This window comes from Anser brachyrhynchus (genome assembly GCF_964034855.1).
Source record: "Anser brachyrhynchus genome assembly, chromosome: 1".
In the NCBI taxonomy this organism is placed as follows: domain Eukaryota; kingdom Metazoa; phylum Chordata; class Aves; order Anseriformes; family Anatidae; genus Anser; species Anser brachyrhynchus.
Genome location: NC_137694.1, coordinates 16,642,376 through 16,664,773, shown reverse-complemented (window position 1 = coordinate 16,664,773; position 22,398 = coordinate 16,642,376). Strand labels below are relative to the sequence as shown.

The 22,398-nt window shown below is 42.0% G+C and overlaps 1 protein-coding gene across 5 annotated transcripts in view; it reads left to right on the top strand.

Moving 5' to 3' along the window:
* The window catches only part of CELSR1 (cadherin EGF LAG seven-pass G-type receptor 1), a 166,589-nt gene that overhangs the window by 133,299 nt on the left and 10,892 nt on the right, over positions 1 to 22,398 (top strand). For 4 of the 5 annotated variants that reach the window (XM_080602472.1, XM_080602474.1, XM_080602470.1 and 1 more), the window contains exons 19-28: positions 2,030 to 2,213; positions 4,486 to 4,629; positions 5,782 to 5,983; positions 6,319 to 6,486; positions 8,963 to 9,089; positions 9,352 to 9,552; positions 14,257 to 14,431; positions 19,011 to 19,123; positions 20,459 to 20,538; positions 21,856 to 21,982. In XM_080602472.1, the coding sequence (XP_080458598.1) occupies positions 2,030 to 2,213; positions 4,486 to 4,629; positions 5,782 to 5,983; positions 6,319 to 6,486; positions 8,963 to 9,089; positions 9,352 to 9,552; positions 14,257 to 14,431; positions 19,011 to 19,123; positions 20,459 to 20,538; positions 21,856 to 21,982 (1,521 nt within the window). The remainder of the gene's footprint in view (positions 1 to 2,029; positions 2,214 to 4,485; positions 4,630 to 5,781; positions 5,984 to 6,318; positions 6,487 to 8,962; positions 9,090 to 9,351; positions 9,553 to 14,256; positions 14,432 to 19,010; positions 19,124 to 20,458; positions 20,539 to 21,855; positions 21,983 to 22,398) is intronic. The other variant, XM_080602471.1, reaches the window with a different exon arrangement.

Sequence of the window (22,398 nt, the reverse complement as noted above, 5' to 3'; positions counted from 1 at the left end):
TGGAGCAACCCTCCTTGGGCTAAGACCAGCCTTCGTGCAGGGCAGAGGTGGGCTGGCTCCCTCCAAAGGCGCGCTACACCTAGCTCACCACTCCAGGGGCTCCAGCGGGACCAGCCAGCTCAGGCAGGTGTTAGGGTGAACTCGGAGACCTTGTGCAGAACCAAGCTGCACCAGGAAGTCAGGGAGCTGCACCACCTCCCCGTGAGGTGGGAGTAGACGGGAGCGTGGCTAAGAAAATTCCTCAGTGTCTTGGGCTGTGCAGTCAACAGACAATGAAGAACTTCGAAAACATTAAACATTTTAGATAAACCAAGTATAAAGAGATTCCATGTTTTCTTCCGTAAGGAGACCGTTTGCTGACAAGCTGTTGGCTCTGGGGTGAATGAACTCCCCTATTCAGATCTTGGGAAGGAACTGAGTTTTTAACATGTTTTCTTAAGTAAAAATAAGAACAAAAATAAAAAAGTAGCCTGCTTTAATTTATTATCCTCTGCACTTGGCACTAAAATGCATACGGGTGATGTTTTCAAAAACTCCCTAAATATTTTTAGGGTAGGTCAAGAATTTGAAAACTAATCAGTAATGCTCATGAGAAAAAGGAGGTTACATCCTAGGCTGAGGGAGCACAAGGGGAGAAGGATTTTTTTTTTTAAATAGTCTTTGGGAGAAGCCTGAAAAATATAACAGATCCAAAAAACATAAATAACATACACAAGTGGTGAGGAGGCCTGGTACCAAGTTCAGCATGTGTCTTCTGCTACAGTGCGTTCCTGGGGAGCCATGTAGTGCTTCTCATCATAGATAAAGGCAGTCTCTTTTATCCCAAATACAAGCTTGCAACTTCAGGGAATACTTAGGGAGTACAGCACCTTCCCTGTCTGCTTCTAAATGAAGGGTTTTGTGGATCCAGATACTTCCCTCTGCTACCGTAGAGCTTGAGGTGATTAATTCTATCATCATTTATTACAATTTTACCTTAGTTAGGAATTAGGTTTTGACACAACAAAGTAGTCCATATGTACACCAAGATTAAACACTGCTCCTTTCCCATTTAAACCCTGTACCTTTCCCATTTAAGCCATTTAACACTATTTTGGGGGTTCTTGTTGTCTTGTTCTTCCATTCTTCTTTAGGGTTCCTTTGAATATTCTCATAACAAAGAGCAGAAGCAGCAGGTCCTCATCTAGGACCTCCTTTTTAACTGTGTTTGTAAGAAGCATAAACATGGGGAAGAAACATAAATAAGGAGGGAGAACAACATAAGTTTTCTTATGTGTATATGCAAGTTAATATTTGTTTTTGTTATTCTTCATGCAAAATGACATAATTATTGAAGAATCAATAAGCTCAATAAATTAGAGAGAAAAAAAAAAAAAGAAGAGAAAGCAGTACTTCTATCTACAGGGTGGTTTTTTTGTGTGTTTGTTTTAACATCACGTTATTTTGAGTTCCCTAAGTGAGTTCTGTAGTGTACATCCCAAGCACTCTGCTTTTCTTGTCTCTCATCTCTCTGAGACGAAGCAAATTGGAACAACCTGGAACACAGGTGGTTCTGTATAAACATCAGGCAGCACTTCTGTGCTGTGTGGGTCACTGAGCGTAGCACAGGCTGCCCAGGGAGGCTGTGGGGTCTCCTCCTTGGAGATCTTCAAAAGCCGCCTGGATGTGGTCAAGAGCAGGCCAAGCTGTGATTCTGTGAAATACGGTTAGATTTTCCTTCTGCATTTCTTGGTAGGTTTCCTGTCTTAAGGGAAGAGAGGGAGATAGACAGTCAACTTATAGCATCCAATTTTGTCTTACTTTGATCATAAAAAGTTGGAAGGGATTTCCTTTATGTAGAAAAAACAACAAAACCCCTCAGTGTGAGTAACTGGTATATATTTTCATAAGGCTGCAGAAAAAGTGCCTACATTAAAAGATTTCATTATACACTCACCTGAGGCAGTAATGCCAATCGTTTTCAATATTCCTTACTCAGAATCCAGTGCTTTGTTTGCCTCATAATTTACGTTTGTCCTTTGCTTCTCAGAATATTATCAAAGTGGGTAGTGCCCTATTGGATCCCAGCAATAAGGAGCAGTGGGAACACATTCAGCGAACGGAGGGTGGCACAGCTCACCTGCTAAGACACTACGAGGATTATTTCAACAACGTGGCCCAGAACATGAAGAAAACCTACATGAGACCTTTTGTCATCGTTGCCACTAACATGAGTAAGTATCTGTGTTGAAAACTGCTTTTTCATATTAGAGCTTTAAAAGTGTTCTAGACAGAAGTACTAACTATTTTTAATAGTACCCACTGAGAAACAAAAACTGAACTTTCTGGTCTAGTAAGCACATTCATTTCAAGTCGATTGAGCCTTGATCCATACCTCTCAGTTGCCCTGGGGGCTTCCTAGGAGATATCTGATCTGCTTTCCATTTGGGCTGTGTCACTACTATGCCTGGCACAATGGTTTCCAGATGATAAGATGGACAAAGTTTGTAAGCAAAGGTGATGTCTTTTGAGACCACCTACTACAGTTCAATGTACTTGGTCATGTGTTTGAAAGAATCACCCCACCACCTCCTGAAGAATTACTACTCTGCAAAACAAACAAACAAACGAAAATCTGCTATTGATCATATACCTCTGATTTTCGTATACATTGCTAACCCGGAAGCTATCCAGAAACTCACGTTCTGTAGAAGTTCCTGTGCTGAAAGGTATTTACTCAGAATCATCCATCCGAGCCTTCATACACCCCTCCCAGCCTTGCAAAAACCATCACCAAAGCAAAATCCTTGGGGTCCAATAAATCCTTAATGGGTCTCAACTGAGAAGTAAACATCAGACATACCAAGACTCTTTCCCTACCTATCACAGTAAATGCCTCCCCTAATAGCAGTACCTGCGCTTTCAGGGCCGTAACGTACTTCACAGATGTCCTCACAGTACGTGTGCAAGCGAAACACAGCAACCATAGTGTGGTCTGCCTCTTTCCCCTTTCTCCCATTCCCTCTCTATTTCATTTTCTCCCCAGACACCAACAGTCTGAGCTGGTCGGATGTTGGTGACAGCTCTGCTCTGAGTGAGAGGATAGGCTGGGCTGGATGACCTTCAGAGGTCGCTCCCAAGCAGCATTTCTATGGCTCTGCAGTTCTGTTTTTCTTTCACAGGTGGTCTGAATTATTATCAACTTGAACTTGTGTTTTCAGACCTGAAGAAAGACCAAAAGCTTGCCTAATTTTCCCAACTACAGCAGTTGGTTTAGGAAGTGAATTCACTTTTGCCTACAAACCTTGTCTTGAAGGCTTCATGTCCACACATGGGCAGAGCTCAGCATGGAAGTCAGCATATCCCAGCTTCCAGAGAAAAGCAAAGGCATGAGGCAGTCAAACTATAAAGTTTATAAAGTCCTGCGTCGACTCCAGGGAAGAAGGATTGTTGTTGAACTGAGCCAAACTGAAATACTTTGATTCTCTTTGATAAACCAAAGCAAAAGATTTCATTTAGGAATATCAGAATCAAAATGGTTTTATCTTCACATTCAGAAAAACATGTGTTCAGTGTTTTAACTGAACTGAGATGAAAACAAAACCCAGAATTTCTTGCAGGTTGTAAACCCTGATTTTTTTGACCAGCTCTTCCTGTGTAAAAAGTCATGAGCTTGGGAGGGATGAGGCAACCCTGCACTGAAAGGGTTCTGTTTTCGTTTGAACAGTTTTTCCAGGTGAACATGGTGTTAATGGAGTTTCCTAATGGCTCATCTGGGAGTTATTTAGAGACTAGGAAAGGAATGGGAATTTGCAGATCTTAACTTGGATATTTCTTCATATAGGGACTTGCCATGGATCACAGCTTTTGGTGTAGGGTTACCCCCAGGACTTCCAGCTTCTCACTTTTATTATAACGTCTAAATTGGCACTCAGTGACTTTTCATAAATGGGAAAGTTCAAGCCAACTCAGCTGCATTTAAATATTTTGGCAGTTAGACAACAGCCAGAGCTGATGAGGTGAGCCAGAGAATAACTGTTAGCGTAGAGGAAAGGGAACTGGAGGACTAAGGAGTATTCGCAGGTAAAATCCAGGTTGTGTTCTTTAAACTGCAAAATCAGATAAGCAGATGTAGAAAAAATATATTTCTGAAGCAGCAGATTTGGCCTTCCCTGCAGAAGCAAGTCTGATATTGGAACATACCATTTTTATTTCCAGTGTTTGCAGTACTGTTTTCCTAGTATGAAATACTGGGCTGCAAATGCCTTTCCTTTGCCTACACAATCCATGTAAATTAGTGATTTTATAAATTTATCGATGGTGAAACACAAACTTTTAGTTGTCATTCAAAGTATTAATTGAGAGAGACTAGATTTGACTTTATTTTCTGGGGTTTAAATCCCTTCTCTGTGTTGTGCAGATATTTCACCCTTTTTCCGTTTTGTTGCGATATTACATTTGAAAGAATTAAAGTTAGTTTTATGTCAAACTTTTTTTTTTCTTCAGTTATTGCTGTTGACATCTTTGACAAGTCTAATTTTACGGGAGCTAGAATACCACGATTTCATGAGATTAAGGAAGATTATCCAAAAGATCTGGAATCATCTGTTATCTTCCCAGATACGCTGTTCAGACCTTCAGACAGGAAAGGTAAAATCCTTCTGCTGACATTTGGGTGGCAATTTTGACTAGCTCCCAAGGACACGTGATTGATCCTTGTGGCACTGGGGTGAGAGCGGGGCGATCGCCTGCACAAGCGAACATTATTTAGGGATGGAGCAGCTGTGCATACCTCTGAGGCATTTTGCCTGCTGGCGGCGAGGGGAGCGTGGGGGGCTGCGTAACTGGCTGTACTTGTCTGTCGGGTCCCGCTGGCGGCCCCTCGAACCGCCGTGTCGAGGCAAGAGAAATGGGCCGCCTCCGTTCCCACCAAGATGTTCCCCCCGCGGCCACCTTCCCTGGTCCTTGCAGAGATGGAGGGAGGGGGCGTGGGAGGTGGAGGATCCCCAGCTGGGAGCAGAGCTGCGCCATCGCGGCCTGAAAGCAAATAAAAAGGTCCTGAGTAGGGCAGGGAGACGGGTGGCACATCGTGGAGTCCATGGGGAGGTACCTGCCATGTCTCTGAAGTACCTGGAAATGGTTGAGAGGAAACCACAGCATCTTGGACAAGGGACATGAGAGGGTAATCCTGCAGTACCATGTTTGAATATCCTTGGAATACGGAAATAATAACATTTTTGCAAATAACGCACAATAATGAGTAAACGTGTACATCTGTATGTCTTCTTACTCAGAAATGAGGCACCTGCTTGCTTGGCATATCCTTTCTGTAAGGAAAAAAGGAATGCGAATTTTAAGAGATTCTTGCCAAAATTGGATGCTCATTATATGAAAGAATTAGCACACAGCAATCCTGTGTGACCTGTTGTATTTGTAACTGTTGTTAGTTCTGTCATAAATACATGCAATATAATGACATGGATATTGTTTCGATGTTCTCCCTAAATCATGCGCAGATTATTTATGTACTTACGGATCTTCTAGCTTAGAAATGGCTTATTTTGTAGTTAGGCAAAATGATTTTTCACGGTTCAATGGCTATTTGATTTAGTTTTATAACCCTGAAATGTGTTAAAATTTTATTAAAAATATAGAATGTGACATTAGGAGCATGCCTAGTGCTGTAAACTTAGCGTTATGGCAATAGAAATATTTCTGAATCTTTGCAAAGCAAAATTGCCAGTTTAAGTGGTAGCTTTGATGTTGTGTGGAAGGAATTTAATATTTGTGTTAATTCCATAGCAGTACCTACGATGAAGCCTTCAAATCAAAAATTATCCTCCAAGGTGAACAGTGATGCACTAAGCCCTGAGAACACATTTGCAAAGAGAAGGAAGCGACACCCAGATGACTCAAGCCATCATACTGTTGCCATGGTCATTATATACCGGTCCCTAGGACATCTCCTGCCAGAAAACTATGATCCTGACCGAAGGAGCTTGAGGTGAGCTTTAAACCTGTTTGTGAATTGTGCAGCCCCTTTCCACTTGCTCTGAGCGTGCAGGGGAGTCAGAGTTGCTTTTATGTCAACCAAATGTCTTCTGTGCTGCAGTTGTCCCTGCAGTGATGTCTCTTGTCCTCCTCTGGCACCTTGTGGGAGCCTAACTGCAACAGTAGTGCCAACAGGCCTTGAAAACACAGCTATGTGGAAGGCTGATGGTGCAACTACTTCACTTTCTGAGTTGAAGAGACTAGAAATCTTTTATTTGCAGGACCTACCAAATCTGTTCATTGCATCTTAACGTTTAGCTCATTTCTGTGATTTTTCTCCTTCTGCAGATTACCAAACCGCCCTATTATCAATACACCTGTCGTGAGCACCGCCATTCACAGTGACAGGGAGCTTCCTCCCAACCTGGTGGAAAAGCCCATCATAGTGGAGTATGCCATGCTGGAAACGGAGGAGAGAACGAAGCCTGTCTGTGTCTTCTGGAATCACTCCATCACGTATGTCTCTGCTTTCTCTAAGGCTGTACAAAGCAACTGTCTCAGTAGCAGAGAAGTCCTGGCTAGGAGGATAATTCTGGAGGAAAACCTTTTTCACGTAGTTTATTCAACTGGCAACTACTTCCTGGTGGAATGGAGCCAAGTACTCCCTTCCCATCAACCTGAGAAAAATAAAAATAATCATCGTAACTCTTCAAACAAATGGCTAGCCATGTGGTTTCTAACAGACGTAGTGCCATCATGTCTTTCTAGGGTTTGTTTTCACCCAGCAACAATAAATCTCACAATCTTCATGTGTTTGCTCACTCTTTTTGCCCACAGATGTATACCTAGCTTCAGTGTAGTCTAGCTCCAGTGCCTGGATTCATGACTCAGCTGAGGTCCTTAAGTCAGGACTCATGCCCTCTTCTTAGGAGGGCATCTCCAGAAAATGATTCAGTTCGTATATGGACATCTTCTCCTGTCACACCCTAGTGACTATGGATGGAGTGCAAGGCAAACAGGCACCCACCCTTGATGTCTCAGCTAGGGCTAGTGCAAGAAATATTAAAACAAACAAACGAGTCTTCATGTTGGTAAAAAGGACTAAGGTTTTGCAGATAAAATGATAAGATTAAAGGTTATAAATCTCAAAGATCATTTTTGAATCAAAAGTCAACCCAAAGAAAGTGGCACTGATAAGCAACTTACCTTTCCTTCCATCAACCATTATGTATTTGTTTTTATTATCTTAGTGAAAACTGGAGGGAAAGAAAATACCTTCTTTGGGACCTTAGACCTCTTGCTGATGTTAGGAAGCAGTCTTGATACAGGACAGCGAGCATAAGCAGAGGGTGTTTGACTCTAGGAGGGAAGTGTGAGCGAGAAGATGAAATATTCATTTAGGTCTCTTGTATTCAGTAAAGTTAAAAGTACAGACATGCAGTTCTTGAAGATCTACAAAATGTGAAGAATTATATATTCTCATGAGTGTTTTGTTGAGTTTATGGGATTGTGGGATATCTCCTGTTGGAGATATTTCAGGAGTGTGGATAAAACAAAAGAAAATGTGTTCAGAGGTAGCTACATGTTCTGCAAGTAAAGATTTAATAATATTTTAAGTATTGCATATATAACCATAAAACCAGGTATATAGCGAGAAGATGATATTATCAGCCCATGGTAAGAGGAATAGCTGTTACTTACTTCCTAATGACCCCAAAACTCTGGTAAACCTATGGAAAAATCCATTAAAAGGCAATATCCTGTGCTGGAAATAGAAGAGCACACTAGCCTAGGAAATGTTTGCCTCCTAGTCAAACGCTTAAGAAGATTATATCATTAAAAGCATTGAAGAGGCAACAAAAATCTATTATCTTAGCAATAATAAACTACTCCACTTGCCTGCATGTAAAGTAGTCTGAGATGGTATCAGGACAAAGGTTAGATAAGCAATTTCTTGATGCGCTATTTGCTTGTAGGTATAGATGATTCTGCCAATTATGAGGGAATGGCAAGTCCTTTTTCATAACTTTTTAAACATCGTATAGGCTTGAAGAACTCATTAGCTCAAACATGATTCATCCATTTGCTATTTGCTGGCAACTTCAGTGGCATTGTTGTCTGTGTTACATTTTCTTACAGCCACAATTATAAAGCAGCTTTTAAACATAATAAAAGAGTTTTTTTTTTTTTTTTTCCAAGTGAGTACTGTTCAAGAGAAAGTGATATTAAAGCTGTTTTACAAATGTTTTATTCCTGAATGGAGAAGATCACCTGTGATATCTCTGAAAAACTCCTTCAGTAACTACAAAATTGTTTTTATTACTCATTAACCTCAGAATAATTAACATTGATACAAAATCATTTCTGCCATCAATGGAGTTAAACAAGGCTGAACAGGGAAGAATTTTTAAGGGAGCAGTTCCTCCATTATGTTAATACAAGAGATTTCCTGGTATAAAATATTATTTACTGTTTTTAACTTCTTCTTGTCTACTTTCTAGAGGAACATCATGACAGAATCATATTTCTGCAGAAATGTATTTCACATAAGAGCTTTACAAGCAGTGTCCAAGTCTAGGGAAATAGAGATGACTGAAAAATATGTCTCTCTGTGTTTTGGGTATTTTTTACCTCATAGAGCTGTCAGCACTCTGTTATGGTCAGTTTGCTCTGTGCAGTCGCTTCCCCATCTTGCTTGTGTGGTCGCTGACACAAAAGTGAAATTTTTTAAAAATTATTTTAAGCTGAAACCAAAAGGTTACAAAAACACAAATGCTGGCAGGCAAAGTCAGGTGTCACATCAGAAAATACATCAACTCAAGGCTTTTGAAGTTGATGACATTTTCAGGCAGGTGACAGCTATAAATATTTCTGTCTTGGTACTTACGTGCCTCTCTGGTAGTGGAGCAAGAGCTGTCTTGGAGAGTAATCGCAGCAGGAGGTAAGATTGAGATCAGAGGATGGCTCCCAGGAATGCCTTTTTTCCCCACAGGATTGGCGGAGCAGGTGCCTGGTCCTCCCGAGGATGCGAGCTGTTTTCCAGAAACCAGAGCCATATTGCGTGCCAGTGCAGCCACCTGACCAGCTTTGCCGTCCTGATGGACATTTCAAAACGAGAGGTGGGTGATCCCAGCGTGATTTTCAAGGGCTTTGGTCTTCAAGGGCTTGTTAGGTACATCTAGCATTACAATGGCATGAACAAGGACATAAACACCATCAGGTTTTCAAAATGTTGAGTGACTCAAGAGATGGCATAAGCCACTCCTCTTGGTCCTAAAGCTGATCTGTACATTGACTCAGTAGTAATGAAAACACATAGAGCCGATTGGAGGAAAAGAAAGGAAAAACTCACAGAGGCCCTGTCAATCTGTCTACCTGCAGAATGGGGAGGTGCTTCCTCTGAAGATTGTCACTTACACAACCGTTTCCATCTCGCTGGTGGCTTTGCTGATCACCTTCATCCTGCTGGTCCTGATCCGCACGCTGCGGTCCAACTTGCACAGCATCCACAAAAACCTGGTGGCTGCCCTTTTCTTCTCCGAGCTCGTCTTTCTCATTGGAATCAACCAGACTGATAACCCGGTAAGAGTTACTTCATCCTTTTTGCTAGAGTGGTTGTCAAGCTTTAAATCAGGGGCTCATATTGTGACTTTTACCTGCTCCCACCTGTTTCACTTTCTCTTCTTGTTTTACTTCTGCTTGGCCCAAACAGTCTTTTGAAAAACATCACAGTTTGAGTATCTTCTTTTGTATTTTGCATGATGAATAGCACTGCCAGGCTATAGATCTATGTGCTATTTTCAGAGGAAAAAAATGAGAGTAGCCTTGTTGAAGATTTATCCCAGGAAATGAACCCTGAACATCAATTTCTTCCTTCCTTTCCATCAGAATGCTTTTTGTCTTGCTTTGTCTGTCCAGTAGAAGGCTCTCCAGTTTCTCCTGCAGCAGGTACCCCACAAGCCCAAACGGCTCCTGGTGTTGGCACCCGGTAGGTTGTCAGTGAGGCACTGCTGTGCAGGTGTTTGTATGCATGTCGCACACCCACCATGGCCATGCTGGAGAAGCCACTTGCCAGGCGTGGGACATCTTGCTACATCCTAGAATCAGTAGGAAACCTGTCACCTTGTTTTGTGCTTTCCAGCCACAGTGACCATTGGTTTCAGCTCATCGTATCTTTTGCCAAAGCTTAGTGCAGACACCTCCGGCATTGTGCATGCCAAGAAACACAAGCTTATGAATGAACTGAATATGAGATTATATAGCACACGTGAAGTGTGTTCTGTGCCTAGGACCTCATTGCTGTCTTAGCTATGTAGTGTTATATGTAGTATTGCTCTTAATTCTTAGTAGCACACATCTCAAAACTCGGTGCCATGCAGATGGGTAGGAGACAAGCAGGCAAGGGTTCCAGAACTTCCAAGCTTCTCAGGCTCCTTTACCAAACAGTCAGCAGACATATAGGGGATGAGATGCAAGAAAGAGCATGTGAAATTATACAAGTGTGTCTTTAACAGATATGAAGAATATTCAGAATGTTAGCATAGGGATTGTCTGAACACCCTACAGAAAATGTATCTTCTAGAAGTCCTTTACTGTACATGTTTTAATTCAAATCTTGAAAGGGAAGTACAATCTTAAGATGAAAACACACACAAAAGAATAACTGAACCGTACTGATTCCACATTTTCCAAGCAACAGAAATGGGAGAAAATGCCTACATTCCATGAGTTTTGATACTGTTATGGTAATGATACCATTATGCCTAAACAAGTAGTCTCACTTTCTATATAACCTAAGCCTAAAATATCACTGTGGATTCTATATTCATGTATGCAGTAACATACATTTTAGAAAGTATCTTGACTTAGGGATTTGATGTGATGGCAGAGTTCCTTATCTCTGTTAGTTTAAGGTGCCAGAGTGTCTCATCCCTATTAAAGATTCTGTCGGATTTTGTCTAATTTCAGCTTCCAATACCTGGATGCTGTCAAGACCTTTTCATAATAAATTTGAAAGACCTCTGTTATAAAAACTGTCTTCCCAAGAAGCCTCTAATCAACAGTATTTCATTTGGAAAACTAAATAAAATTGAGCTGCTTAATTTCTTTAGTTTCTAAGACTCACATTACTCTAATGCATTTTTTTCTGGGCTTTCTTCCTCCACTTTACCTTTTGGAAAATTCTCAGCACTAAACTGGACAAAACTTTTCAGCTCACAGAGCTGCTTTCAGTCCCGTATTCGGATATTTACCTGCACCAGGAACTCCAGTCCCTTAGCTGTTATTACAGTGAGTTTTTTTGCAGTGACCTGCCCCTTGGGATATGGTCTCATATCATGTATGACCTGCATTGTCTTTGTTTCATAATATATGAGTTTGGATCTTAAAATAACTTGCTCAAACGATCTCACCTTGCCAATTGATCCACAGCACTCTGTGTAACTTGACCTTTCCCATGCCTTCTTGAGCACAACACCCATTTTTCACTGCCTTTCACTACAGGAAGTTTATATGCTTTCTGTTCTTTGACATGAATACCATGGAGCAGGGGGACAAGCCCACATCCCTGAAGCATCTTACCAAAATCAGGTAGTAAGTGATGGCTCCTCGTTTCCAGATTCCTTTTCTAATAGCATGAAGTACCAAGCAAGTGCTTATGAGCAGTAAAACAGTTCACTTCAGCAGTACCACAACTACTGATGGTTGTACTTTGTGAGGGTGTTCTCTTCTGCTCCCTCCCATTTTCATGCTTCAGGGCTCCTGGTGCAATCCTGTCCTATGTTGTTACCAGGACTCAGTGAAATGCCCCAAACCCTTAACCCACTTACAAAGCTCTTTTAAGTTGCAGAATACGTTTCATAGAGCAGAAAGCCACTCTTTACAGCCTAGCTAGTCAATTTGAGAAGTTAGGAGGGCCATAAACCATGTCTACTTGAGACAATTATTCATCTGTCTGTATGGAATGAGAGTTGTCTAACGAGTCATGCACTGATGAACATAAAGAGGGAAAGAATGCTGGAGCACAAATAATGCAGTGCTGCTTGGCACACAGCCTGGCTTTTATGGGTTTCTGTAAATTAACAGTCACATTTCTGGGTGAGGTTTTAATCTTTCCCTGGACTATTGATAGAAAGTGATTTCTTTTCTTTTTTGCTTTTTTTTTTCTTACCTGAAAAAGGTAATGTTCAGGGCAACAGTCTACTTGTATATATATGCAGGTAGAAATAACAAAAGCCCTGCTTACACAGAGGGAGGAAAGGTCTTCTGTTTGGTGAGCTACACTTTTATACTTGATGTTGTAATAAAGCCGATACAGCGAGTGAATTCAGAAAGCTGGCAATCTTTATATGATTCCCTTATTCAGCAAAGTTTAACAGGGAAGTATGGCTTGTGGTTTTGAGTGTTATACCATGGAAGAACACAAAAAAGTAACACCAAAAGTAATGCTAAAAAGGAACACTGAAATCTGAAAGCAAGGATGGTGCTGTAAAAAGATCTAAAACACTATGTAAAATATTTTGAAACAAAATTTGTGTGGTTTCTCAAAGTGCTCTTAATTCAAGATTATCAACAGATCCTTGGCAGAATCCTTTGCTTTGTTTCTGAAAGGAAGTTAATGGATAGATTTTATCTCATCTGTAGGAAGCTTGTGGTCATTCTTATTTTCAGCCATTAAACTCTTTAGTTGGGAGAAAAACTTGGTTGGCAGATATTGCAAAAATGCAAGTCTATGAAAGTCAGAGGGTTCAGGGTGTCCATTTGCCCATAAAGTTGACTTCAGCTGCCAGTTTGCCCACTGTTGCTATTTCTCTTAGTCATATTGAGGACCCAGTCCCTTTGGTTTCAGCAGGTCCTTAATTTCTGCTGCTCTCCAGCTGGCAGAGATGAGTGGTCCTCATTGTACTGCTGGTGTGGCATAAAAAACAAATCCTGACCTGGGACTGTCACGATGTCGTTGCAGTGGCCACTGCTTTAGCCCATGGATGTGTCCATGCCTTTGCTTCTCAAGTTTTTTTAAAGACTTCCTGTAGACTGTAGATGAAACAGACCTTTACCTTGCTATCACTTTCCAAATCAAAATCACCACCCTTCATGTTCATTTTTGTTCCAGCTTCGAAAAAAATAATAGCATGGCCAAACAGTCTCATGCCTACCTATTTATGTCCGTATTAATGCAACTTCACTGTCTCCTTTTCATATCATTTCTGTCAATGCCCATTCCTGAGTTACTGTCATATCAAGTAACACATAAGATCACATCAAATTCTGCCTATTTGTGAGAGACATTTAATTTAACTGGTAAGAAAATACCTCCAAGAAAGGCTGGATTTATTTCTATTGCTCACGTTCAGCACGCTCACTCTTCCTGGACTGAAGCTTCTCAGTTTCGCAGTTTCTCAGTTTCTCTCCCCAGAAATTAAGTTTTTTAGAGCAAGGAGGACCAAAACTGTAAATCTAAGCTCTCTCTCACACCTCCCCTCCACCTCTTCCAAACACAAGTAGAGTTTCCATGTACTTTTATTTACTAATATCAAGCACAACACATTTTCTTCTAAAGTAGACAACAAAATTGTACCAAAATAAGCACAATTCCTTGGAGAGACAGCTCTCTCACTGGAAAGAGCAATGTAACACAAAACCTATAGTCTGGCCCTTGATGTGGAAATAGGTGATGTCAAGTCAGTGTAGGGCTGCAGGTGGCAGTTCTCAGGAGCAATTTGTAGCCTTTTGCAGTGTGGCTGGGTTAGCTGATGCAGATAAACACGCTATTGCTGAATTTGCTGGAGTGGGGTTACACAGGAGGGACTCGTGCATGAGGCAGGGCAGAGGGTTTGCAGCCTCCGTAGGGGCATCCTCACCTCCTGCTCCACATCAGGAGAAGGAGCTGGGAGCTCTGCCAGCCCTGCCCTGCCTGTGAGCAGAAGGAATTCAGTCAGAAGAGCCAAAATTGTCACCTGGGCAGCAAATACGCACAGAGAAATTAACCACAGAACCTGGAGGGCGAGGGTGAGGGCAGTGACCAACAGCACATTGAACAAGTAGGGTAAAGCCAAACCAGACTCAGAACAGGCCACGTAACAACATAAAAATATATAGCTTTCACAATATGAACAGCTTTTCTGAAACTCTGAAGAAATGACAGAAATGTAAATTAACGGTAGTTTGCTCTTTCTGCCAAAACCTTTTTATTACACTTGTTTTTAGCTGCACTGGGGGGCCGGTGACTCACCAGGCTGCGTGATTCAGAAGAGCAATTTTAATTTCCATGCCCTTTCCCTTCTGCAGTTTGTGTGCACGGTGATTGCCATCCTCCTGCATTACTTCTACATGAGCACCTTTGCGTGGATGTTTGTGGAGCAGCTCCACATCTACCGGATGCTGACCGAAGTGAGGAACATAAACTTTGGGCACATGCGATTCTACTACGTCGTTGGCTGGGGCATTCCTGCCATTATAACAGGTACCCTCAGCTGCCCCCACAGCTTTGTTTGCTTTCCCTGTCATCTTTGCTGGACAAATACAGGAAAGTTACCCCATCCAGCTACTTGTGCACTCCACTACTGCTGTTACTTGAGTGCATTCCTCCATGAGGGCATCACCAAGTCATGATCAGCAGAAAGTCAGCTTGAATTTGGCAGATCTGCACGCCAAATGTCTGTAGTCCCAGCTGACGTGATACTGAGGGTTTTACAAACATAATTGCACCCAGATTAAAACAGGAATTGTTAACATTGCTTGGGAATAAGAGTGTTTTTATTTTAACAGCTTTGCTTGTAGTCTTCATAAATTTTCCTTCCCTGTGCTGGTAGCCCCAGGATATGGACACACAGTCTCAGGAGAGGTAGCTCCAGTGGCTTCAGAAGTGATGCTGCCATGGGACATTGTATTCCCCTCCCTGGACATTCCCACTGCAGCACCGTTGACCAACAGTAAATGCTCCCTGAAGGGGCTTTCAGCAGCTCTGTTTTACTTGGCATGAAAATGAGCTGGGAATACTCAAGCAGCCTTTTACATCATTTCAGATACAAAGGCAATAACTTTCAGTTGTGGAAAAGTAATGAAAAGCTGGAGGCAGTAATCTTTTAAACTGTTCCAGGGTGATCTGCGGGAGCACATCTATCTCCACCCTCACCGTGGCTATTTTTGCAGTCAGACATTTCCAGTGATACCCTAAGCACACGGCGCTGTGTTAATGCAGGCAGACAGCTCCTTGGGAAGTGTGCTTTGCAGAACAGTTGGAGTGGGGTTTTTTGCTTCAACTACTTCAGCATGTATCTGTTGCCATATGGGAAATCAAATCATAGGCAGACAGTTAACTTTTACCCAGTTGCTTTTATTTTTGCAGATAACAACGTACTGTCAGCAATGACAGAGATTTAGATGTCTCTCAGATCAAATAAATAGCTATCAATCATGTACGCTTGCAAAAATATTATGGAACAAGTTAGACTTCTGAAATTACATGAGTTTTTTTTTTCTGTATGACATAAGGAAGAGTAATACAAAAACATAGTATAGGTGAGGAAGGGTGTCCCTTCTGGACAGGTGGTAAGTTTTTCCGTATCAAGTTGTGCATAAATATTTTCCAATTCTATCAGTTTATCCAGGACACACCAGAAGGTGCAGCTCAGAAGGCTCTACCGCTCTGGACATATCCCTGACACTTCAGATAGAAACTGTCTTTGTTTTCTTTAGCATTTCAAATCTGCGTAACTGTTATCGGTACCCACAAGACTACCGCAATACACTCAGGAATATTAAGTGTCATCAGATAATTGGCAGCATCATTTCTGGTAGAAAAGAAGTAATATCTTTAAATGGAAGTAAACAATTTGCATTTCAGAACACATAACTCTTCAATGGAGTTTCATCTGAAGGATTTTCTATTTCACGTTTCGTTTCTCCTGAATTTTAAATGAATTGAGACTTTCTCAACAGCAGTATTATGCAACATGAATATTACAATATTACCCATTTTTACATTTTTCTAATCAGATTTTGTTCTCTGTAATGTGGAACTATTTTTCAGTATTAAAATTATGCATACATTATGAATTATGGTTCCAGTTTGTCTCCTGTACCATGAACTCTGAATCTACTGATTGACAGTTCACTTAAATAAAAAGTCAGGTCTCTGTTACTGAGAAAGTCAGAGGATTTTGTCAAGTGAAGAGTGAAGAAAGCTAAGCCATTGGCTTGCCCTTCCAGGTTTAGAAATCATCTGAAGAGAAAAATCTTTCGTCATAAAAAGCACAATGTGGTATTTCTTGCCCCTGGATAACTTTGTTACTGTACATATTTCAAATAAGCTTCTTTTATAAATTTTAAATTTAATATCTAAAGAATAAGAAGGTTCCAACTTCTTTAATATGCATCTTAAACATGATTTCTTTTAAATTTCTTTATGAAAGAAGGATTGTGTATGTTTCTCAGTAGTGGAAAAGCCTAGATATGGGAAAGAATTTTAGTCTTGGACAGCCAAATGGCTTTATAATTTTATTTAAAAGATACGTAGCCCAATATATCTCTATTACAGCTATCCTGAGAAAAAATGAACCGATGGTAGCAGTTGATTTACCCTGTTTTGTTCATTTTTTTTCCTATTCTCCATGCTCAAAAGGACATTCACTTCAGACTGGGATGTAATCTAAGGGGTCTGCGATGGGACCAGGCTACTTAAAACCAGGAACCTTGAACTTCAGGGAGAAAAAAACTTAGCAAAATGTTTACCTAGGGAATACTCCAGTGGTGAAGAACCCCATTTAATCACACCATACAAAAGCAAATTGCTGCGAATAAATATAGGATGGAGTTGAGAGAAGGCTTACAGCCATGAAAAGCGTAAGGATCTGGAATATTCCTCCACGGGGAGCAATAGTGGAATTTGCTTAAAGCAAATTAAATTCACTTTAAGCTGGCTCATTTTGAGATGTAGTTTGATCCATCTAGGAAAGGGATTTTATGACTTCCTTGCCTCAGAAGCAAAGGGCTGGATTTGGCACAGAGCAAGGCCCCTCTTTGTGGCAACACGCTAACTAGTTGGCATATGCATGCGGTAACTGCTTGCCATGGGGAACGCAGTGCTCGTGTTAAAACAGGTTCTTATGTCATCCTGACATCAATATACCCCAAATAATGGCATTTTCCAGATTTGCTGCGAATACTAAGCAAGGTGATGAATTAGGAGAAAAGCGAGGCTGATGTGCAGTTGCTGCAGAGCCTGCAGGAGCTCAGGAGTGTCAGAAGGTGCCCCCACGGTGTGCTCCTGGCACGCTCCTGGGATAGGTGCTGGTCCCCACAGGCTGCTGGGCTGAGCCATCAGACTAGTCCTGGTTCCTGTGAGCACCAGTGAGCTGTCGTGCAGCCTGCACACTCGGTGTAGTCCGCAAAGCCTGTAGCGTTTAATTGATGTGCCAGAATGGTTCTTTATATTAAATTGCATTGGCTTAATTCTGCCTTTGGGTAAAGTGTTATTTCACATATTGTTGAGTCCAGTAAAATCTGAACCGCCTACCTGAAGACTGAAATTTGCCCTATTTGTTAAACGGAAAACTTTAGGGTCGGATTTTGAGAGTGAAAAAATGTTGCAGTGTGCCAGTTACTCTCAGAGCCAGATGTTTGGTCAAACCGTAGTTTAAGTCCCACTAATGGGGAAATCAAGTCCTGGGAAACAGCCTGTGTCTATAGAATTACATCTGTATAAAATACTTTATGGTCCCTTAATCATGTATGGCTAATTCTTTCTGGATGGCAACTGCTGAAGGCAGTGGTGGAAGGGCCAATGGGAGCAGAGGGAGAGACCAGCCTATCTCATTCCACACTTCAGAGAAAACAGATCCGATATCCACTGCTTTGCCAAAGAGCCAGTTTAATTTTCATAGACCATGGGCCCGTACCAGATGTGAGTATTGGCTGTGGGCCAGTTTTATGCAGAGAAGGTGAAACGCCGCTACCTCTCCTTTCTTTTTTTTTTTTGGTGTCTTTTCATCAAAGCACACAGGCTTCAATTCCAAAAGGTGTTTGTTAATACGCAGAATCCTCGTTACGGAGAAGGGCACTGCCGTGAAACTTGGACACCTGCTTGACGCAGGGCATACGCTCAGCTCAGTAGGTGCCCCCGTGCCCAAAAAACATGCTGCAACCATTTACCATATGTCATTGGCCAAACGCCTCCCAGGGATCAATTTCTGCCTCTTGAAGAAGGAAGAACTCCGCAGTATTTTGCAGGTCAAAAGCAGAAATCCTGGTCCGTTGCCATATGGGCAAGGTGTAGGTCACAAAATCAGATGGCACTGCAAAGCAGCAGGTGGAGTTTGGACTCTGAGATTCCCCAGGAAATGTCCAGGCTTTGAAAAATAAAACAATAAAAGGTGTGTTCTTAATTCAATTGCCTTGTGGGCATCACCAAACTCCATTTCAAGCAGTGCTGAAAGCAAGGTGAGGTGAGCACTCACCTGGGTTAGCAGCTCAGGATGAGTCTCAGCCTCCGCTCCTGAGCTCAAGCAGTTAAATCCCGTGAGTTCCCAAGTTCCTTTGTCTCTGGTGTTATTTTACTGACAGTAAGCTCACAGCAGTTAAGAATGCACTTTTTTGTAGTATAGACATCTCCTCAGTTATGATTCATGTCATTCTACTGCATAGGCTTATTGAAATTCCTCTGCTTGTCATTCACCCTGAAGGCTTCATCGCTCTGTGTGAATATGACTATAAAATCGTGCTGGAACAGAATTAACTTGGGACTTGCATTTATTGCAGTTTTTATGTAGCTGAGCTTTATTCTGATAGGCAAAACTCATATGATGTGGGATGTGCATGGTGTCATTTGGTATGGGATGACCAGGGTAAAGGTTTTGATTTACAAAAGTTTTATTTCAATATTTGTCCTGACTTTGACTTCCCAGAGTGTCCTATTGAACACAGTTTGCCACTATCTTTCTGTTTGTCGGACAGTGATTTGAAAATGTTACTGCTGTGCCTGGTTATATAGAAGATCTCACCAGCACATTTCTGATGTCCTTTTTCTCCGTCTTGTGACTCAGGGCTTGCTGTTGGTCTGGATCCACAAGGCTATGGGAACCCTGATTTCTGCTGGTTGTCTGTTCATGACACCCTTATCTGGAGTTTTGCTGGACCCATCGTAATCGTTGTAGTTGTAAGTATGGCGGAGCTGGCATCCTGAACTGTCTCTTCCTTACTACTACCTTTCTTTTAGGTTTTGTCAACCAATAGTCACAACCCGAAGCAGCAGTATTCTTTATGTTTGAAGCCAATGTGCTCAAGTTTGCATCTTCTGCTTAAAGAGATAAGATGTGAGCTAAGCTAAGCTCCTGGAAATTAGAGGGCTGCTTGCCAGTGCAAAGATTATTTGTTGACAAATACGTCTGTGTCTAGAAAGATGCTTATTTTTTCACATTTGCTTTGTTCCGTGTTTGAATTGTTGGTTGGGGAGCTTATAAAACAAGTCAACAAAATGAGCTGTAACAAGTCACTTCATCCAGAGATCCTAAAGAAATATTAAATAAGTCAAATTTCAGGAACTTTAAAGAATTGGCTGGAGTTTTTCCTCCCTTAAAACTTCTCTCAGTAACAGATCACCAGAAGGTAAATATCCATGTGACTGTATCTTGTATACCAAGTGCAGTTCTGGTTTCCTCAGCACAGGAAGTATGAAGTAGACCTGGAAGCAGTGTGGATTGGGGTTGTGAGTTATCAGAGACATGGGACAGCCCCTGCTGAAGGAACAACTATGTGGACCAGAACCTTCAGCCTCAAGAGAAGAAAGCTGCAGGGAAGGGGACAGGGAGAAGTCTGTAATAGTGTGTAGCCTGGAAAATGTAACCGAGGAGCCAACTGTTCAGTGTCTTTCCCAACACAAATAGTAGCAGGAGGTGGCAGGTTCAGAACAAACAGGATGAGCTACACCATCGCTCCGCAGGGAGGTAAGTTAGAAACTCCCAGAAACCAGACGATAGCGATGCTGGATCTCTGCATGGTTTCAGAAAGCGAGTGACTAAACAAATTCACAACATCAATATTCACTACAAGGGATTAAGTACAAACACCCCACTGAGTATATCCCAGCTCTAGAAATCAGCGGAGGCTGGAAGGGCTTTCTGAGAAATTATCACCAAACGCTCTGTTATTATAGTCTTATATTCTGCTTTGGCCCCAGATGAAACAAGATGCTGGGTGAGTGGACTCTGGTCTGGACAAGAACAGCCGCTCTTGAGTTTATTCTTGAGTTTTTGTTTCATTCAAGCCTTCAAGCAATCTTACTGTGTTTCATCCAGACTGAGTCCCAGGACATTCTTGACTGATGTTGGCTTGAAACAGGATGAATTTTGGAACTGGAAGAGCATGTACATTAAAGGAAAAATATTCTTGGCACCACAAACCATGTTAGGATAAAAATTCTATTGTCATTGAAAACTGAGCTCTGACAAAGTTAGAGAAAGAACCCATGGTGTTATTTCAATTTCCCTTTCAGATAAACACTGTCATCTTCATACTAGCAATGAAAGCATCGTGCAGACGAAGGCAACGTTCATTTGAAAAAACTGGAGTCATGTAAGTTTGGGTTCAAAAACCTGTAGGAAAAAATCTGCCCAAGAATAACAAAGGGACAGAATTGCTTAAAAGCAGGCATCGGGGTTGGAATAAGTAAGGTATTTGGAGAAGGAGCCGGTCTGCATTGGCAGAGACAATTGGAGTTTCTTTACCAGCAGCTATCCCTGGGTACCCTTGGTGGCTCTGTAAAACCACCACAGTGCTATGCACCACTGACAAGTGTAGGCAGGAGAAGAGAGGGAAGAGTGAAAGGATCAGTCTCTGTATGGTGTCATTTCAGTCTTTCCGTCTTTCATTATACTCCTTACTACGCTGTCACTTCACCTCACCCCTGGCATTTCCTGGTAGGCATAATTCCGGGTCTCCTTGCGGCCACCCGTGGCTCAGAAAGGTCTCCCTGATGAACGCCAGGATGACCAGCTGTGTCAGGCAGGGACACGCTGAGGCTCCTGTGCTGAGGACCAGCCTCCGCCCCCAGCCTGCTCCCCGTGGGATGAGCGGAAAGCCCACAAGCTGAAACCTGCTGCCTTTCCAGGCTGTCCTGGCAGCCTGTTCCCATTAACTCCGATTTTGCCCAAAGCTTAGAATTTACATGTGAGCTATAATGTGATTAGCTAGTGGCAAGACAGCCCCTGTTTCCAAACAGGTAGCTGTATGAGATTACAAAAGGCTTCTTCTAGCTATTTACTCAGCATTGGCTGTCAGGTAATTTTTTTTCAGTTTCTTTTTTAAACCTTCCTAAACAAATGGAGTATAATTGCTACTTAATAGCAGCTATTTTACTCATAATACAAAACTTTTGCCACTAGAATTGTGTCCAACCTTTGCAATTGCCTGTAGAAATAATGGTTTTAAGCAAACAAATACTCCCCTGAGTGCTCTCAATCCAAAGCCGTGGGCTGTAACGTGGAGAAAGAATGTGAAGGTGGGCTCAACAAACAGAACTGAGACGGACCTGACCATTCACTCCCCAGATCTCTTCCTCACAGTCAACAAGACTGAACCGTAGGGCTTGGAGAACAGCCTCATTTGTTTGAAGGAAACCTTGGAAGCAGACTTGGAAAGAAATCACCTTTTTTATCACCCGAATGTTCTAAGTCATTGAGTAGCATAAGGAGGGGGTTGGGAGCGGGGAGCTGGTGTGCCAAAGGGCCCTTCTAGATGCCAAATTGTGGCTGTGCTCCTCACTAGGTCTGTGTGTGCTCTCAGGGAGGAAAGGGCACTTGAACTTCCATGTGGTCCCACCCCTGGTGGGAAGCTGGGCTTTCCTCATGTCTCCTCTCATGCTGCAAACACCCCCGTGTGCTTGCTTTACAGCTCCGTGCTGCGGACGGCATTCCTGCTCCTGCTGCTCATCAGCGCCACGTGGCTGCTGGGGCTGATGGCAGTGAACAGCGATGTCATGACGTTTCACTATCTCTTTGCCATTTTCAGCTGCCTGCAGGTAAGTTAGCATTTTGCCAGTGGCAAACCTTGGTGAGTGCACCACTGTGCCCCCAAAACGAGTAAACATTGGCTAACTTTGTAACTGACATGTTAAGTTGTTAAGATGTTAAGTACAGTTTTTGGTGTCTTTTCTCAAAGGGAGGGTTCTTTTCACCAAAGTCATCACTTTTAGTAATTGCATCTCTCACTTTCAGTCATTCTAAGATAAGTGCTCTAATATTATAACGTGTGACAGACAAATAACAGTAGGCAGTTATACCTCTGTCTTCCCAGAGGGAAAATCTTTGCTACTGTCTTCTGCATGCTTACTGTTAACAGTCATCCTGTTGCTTCCACAAAGTAAGTTACTGTTTAAGAAAATGAGTCAAATAATGATTTCCAAATACAACTCGCTGCATTAAGGATTTACTGGAT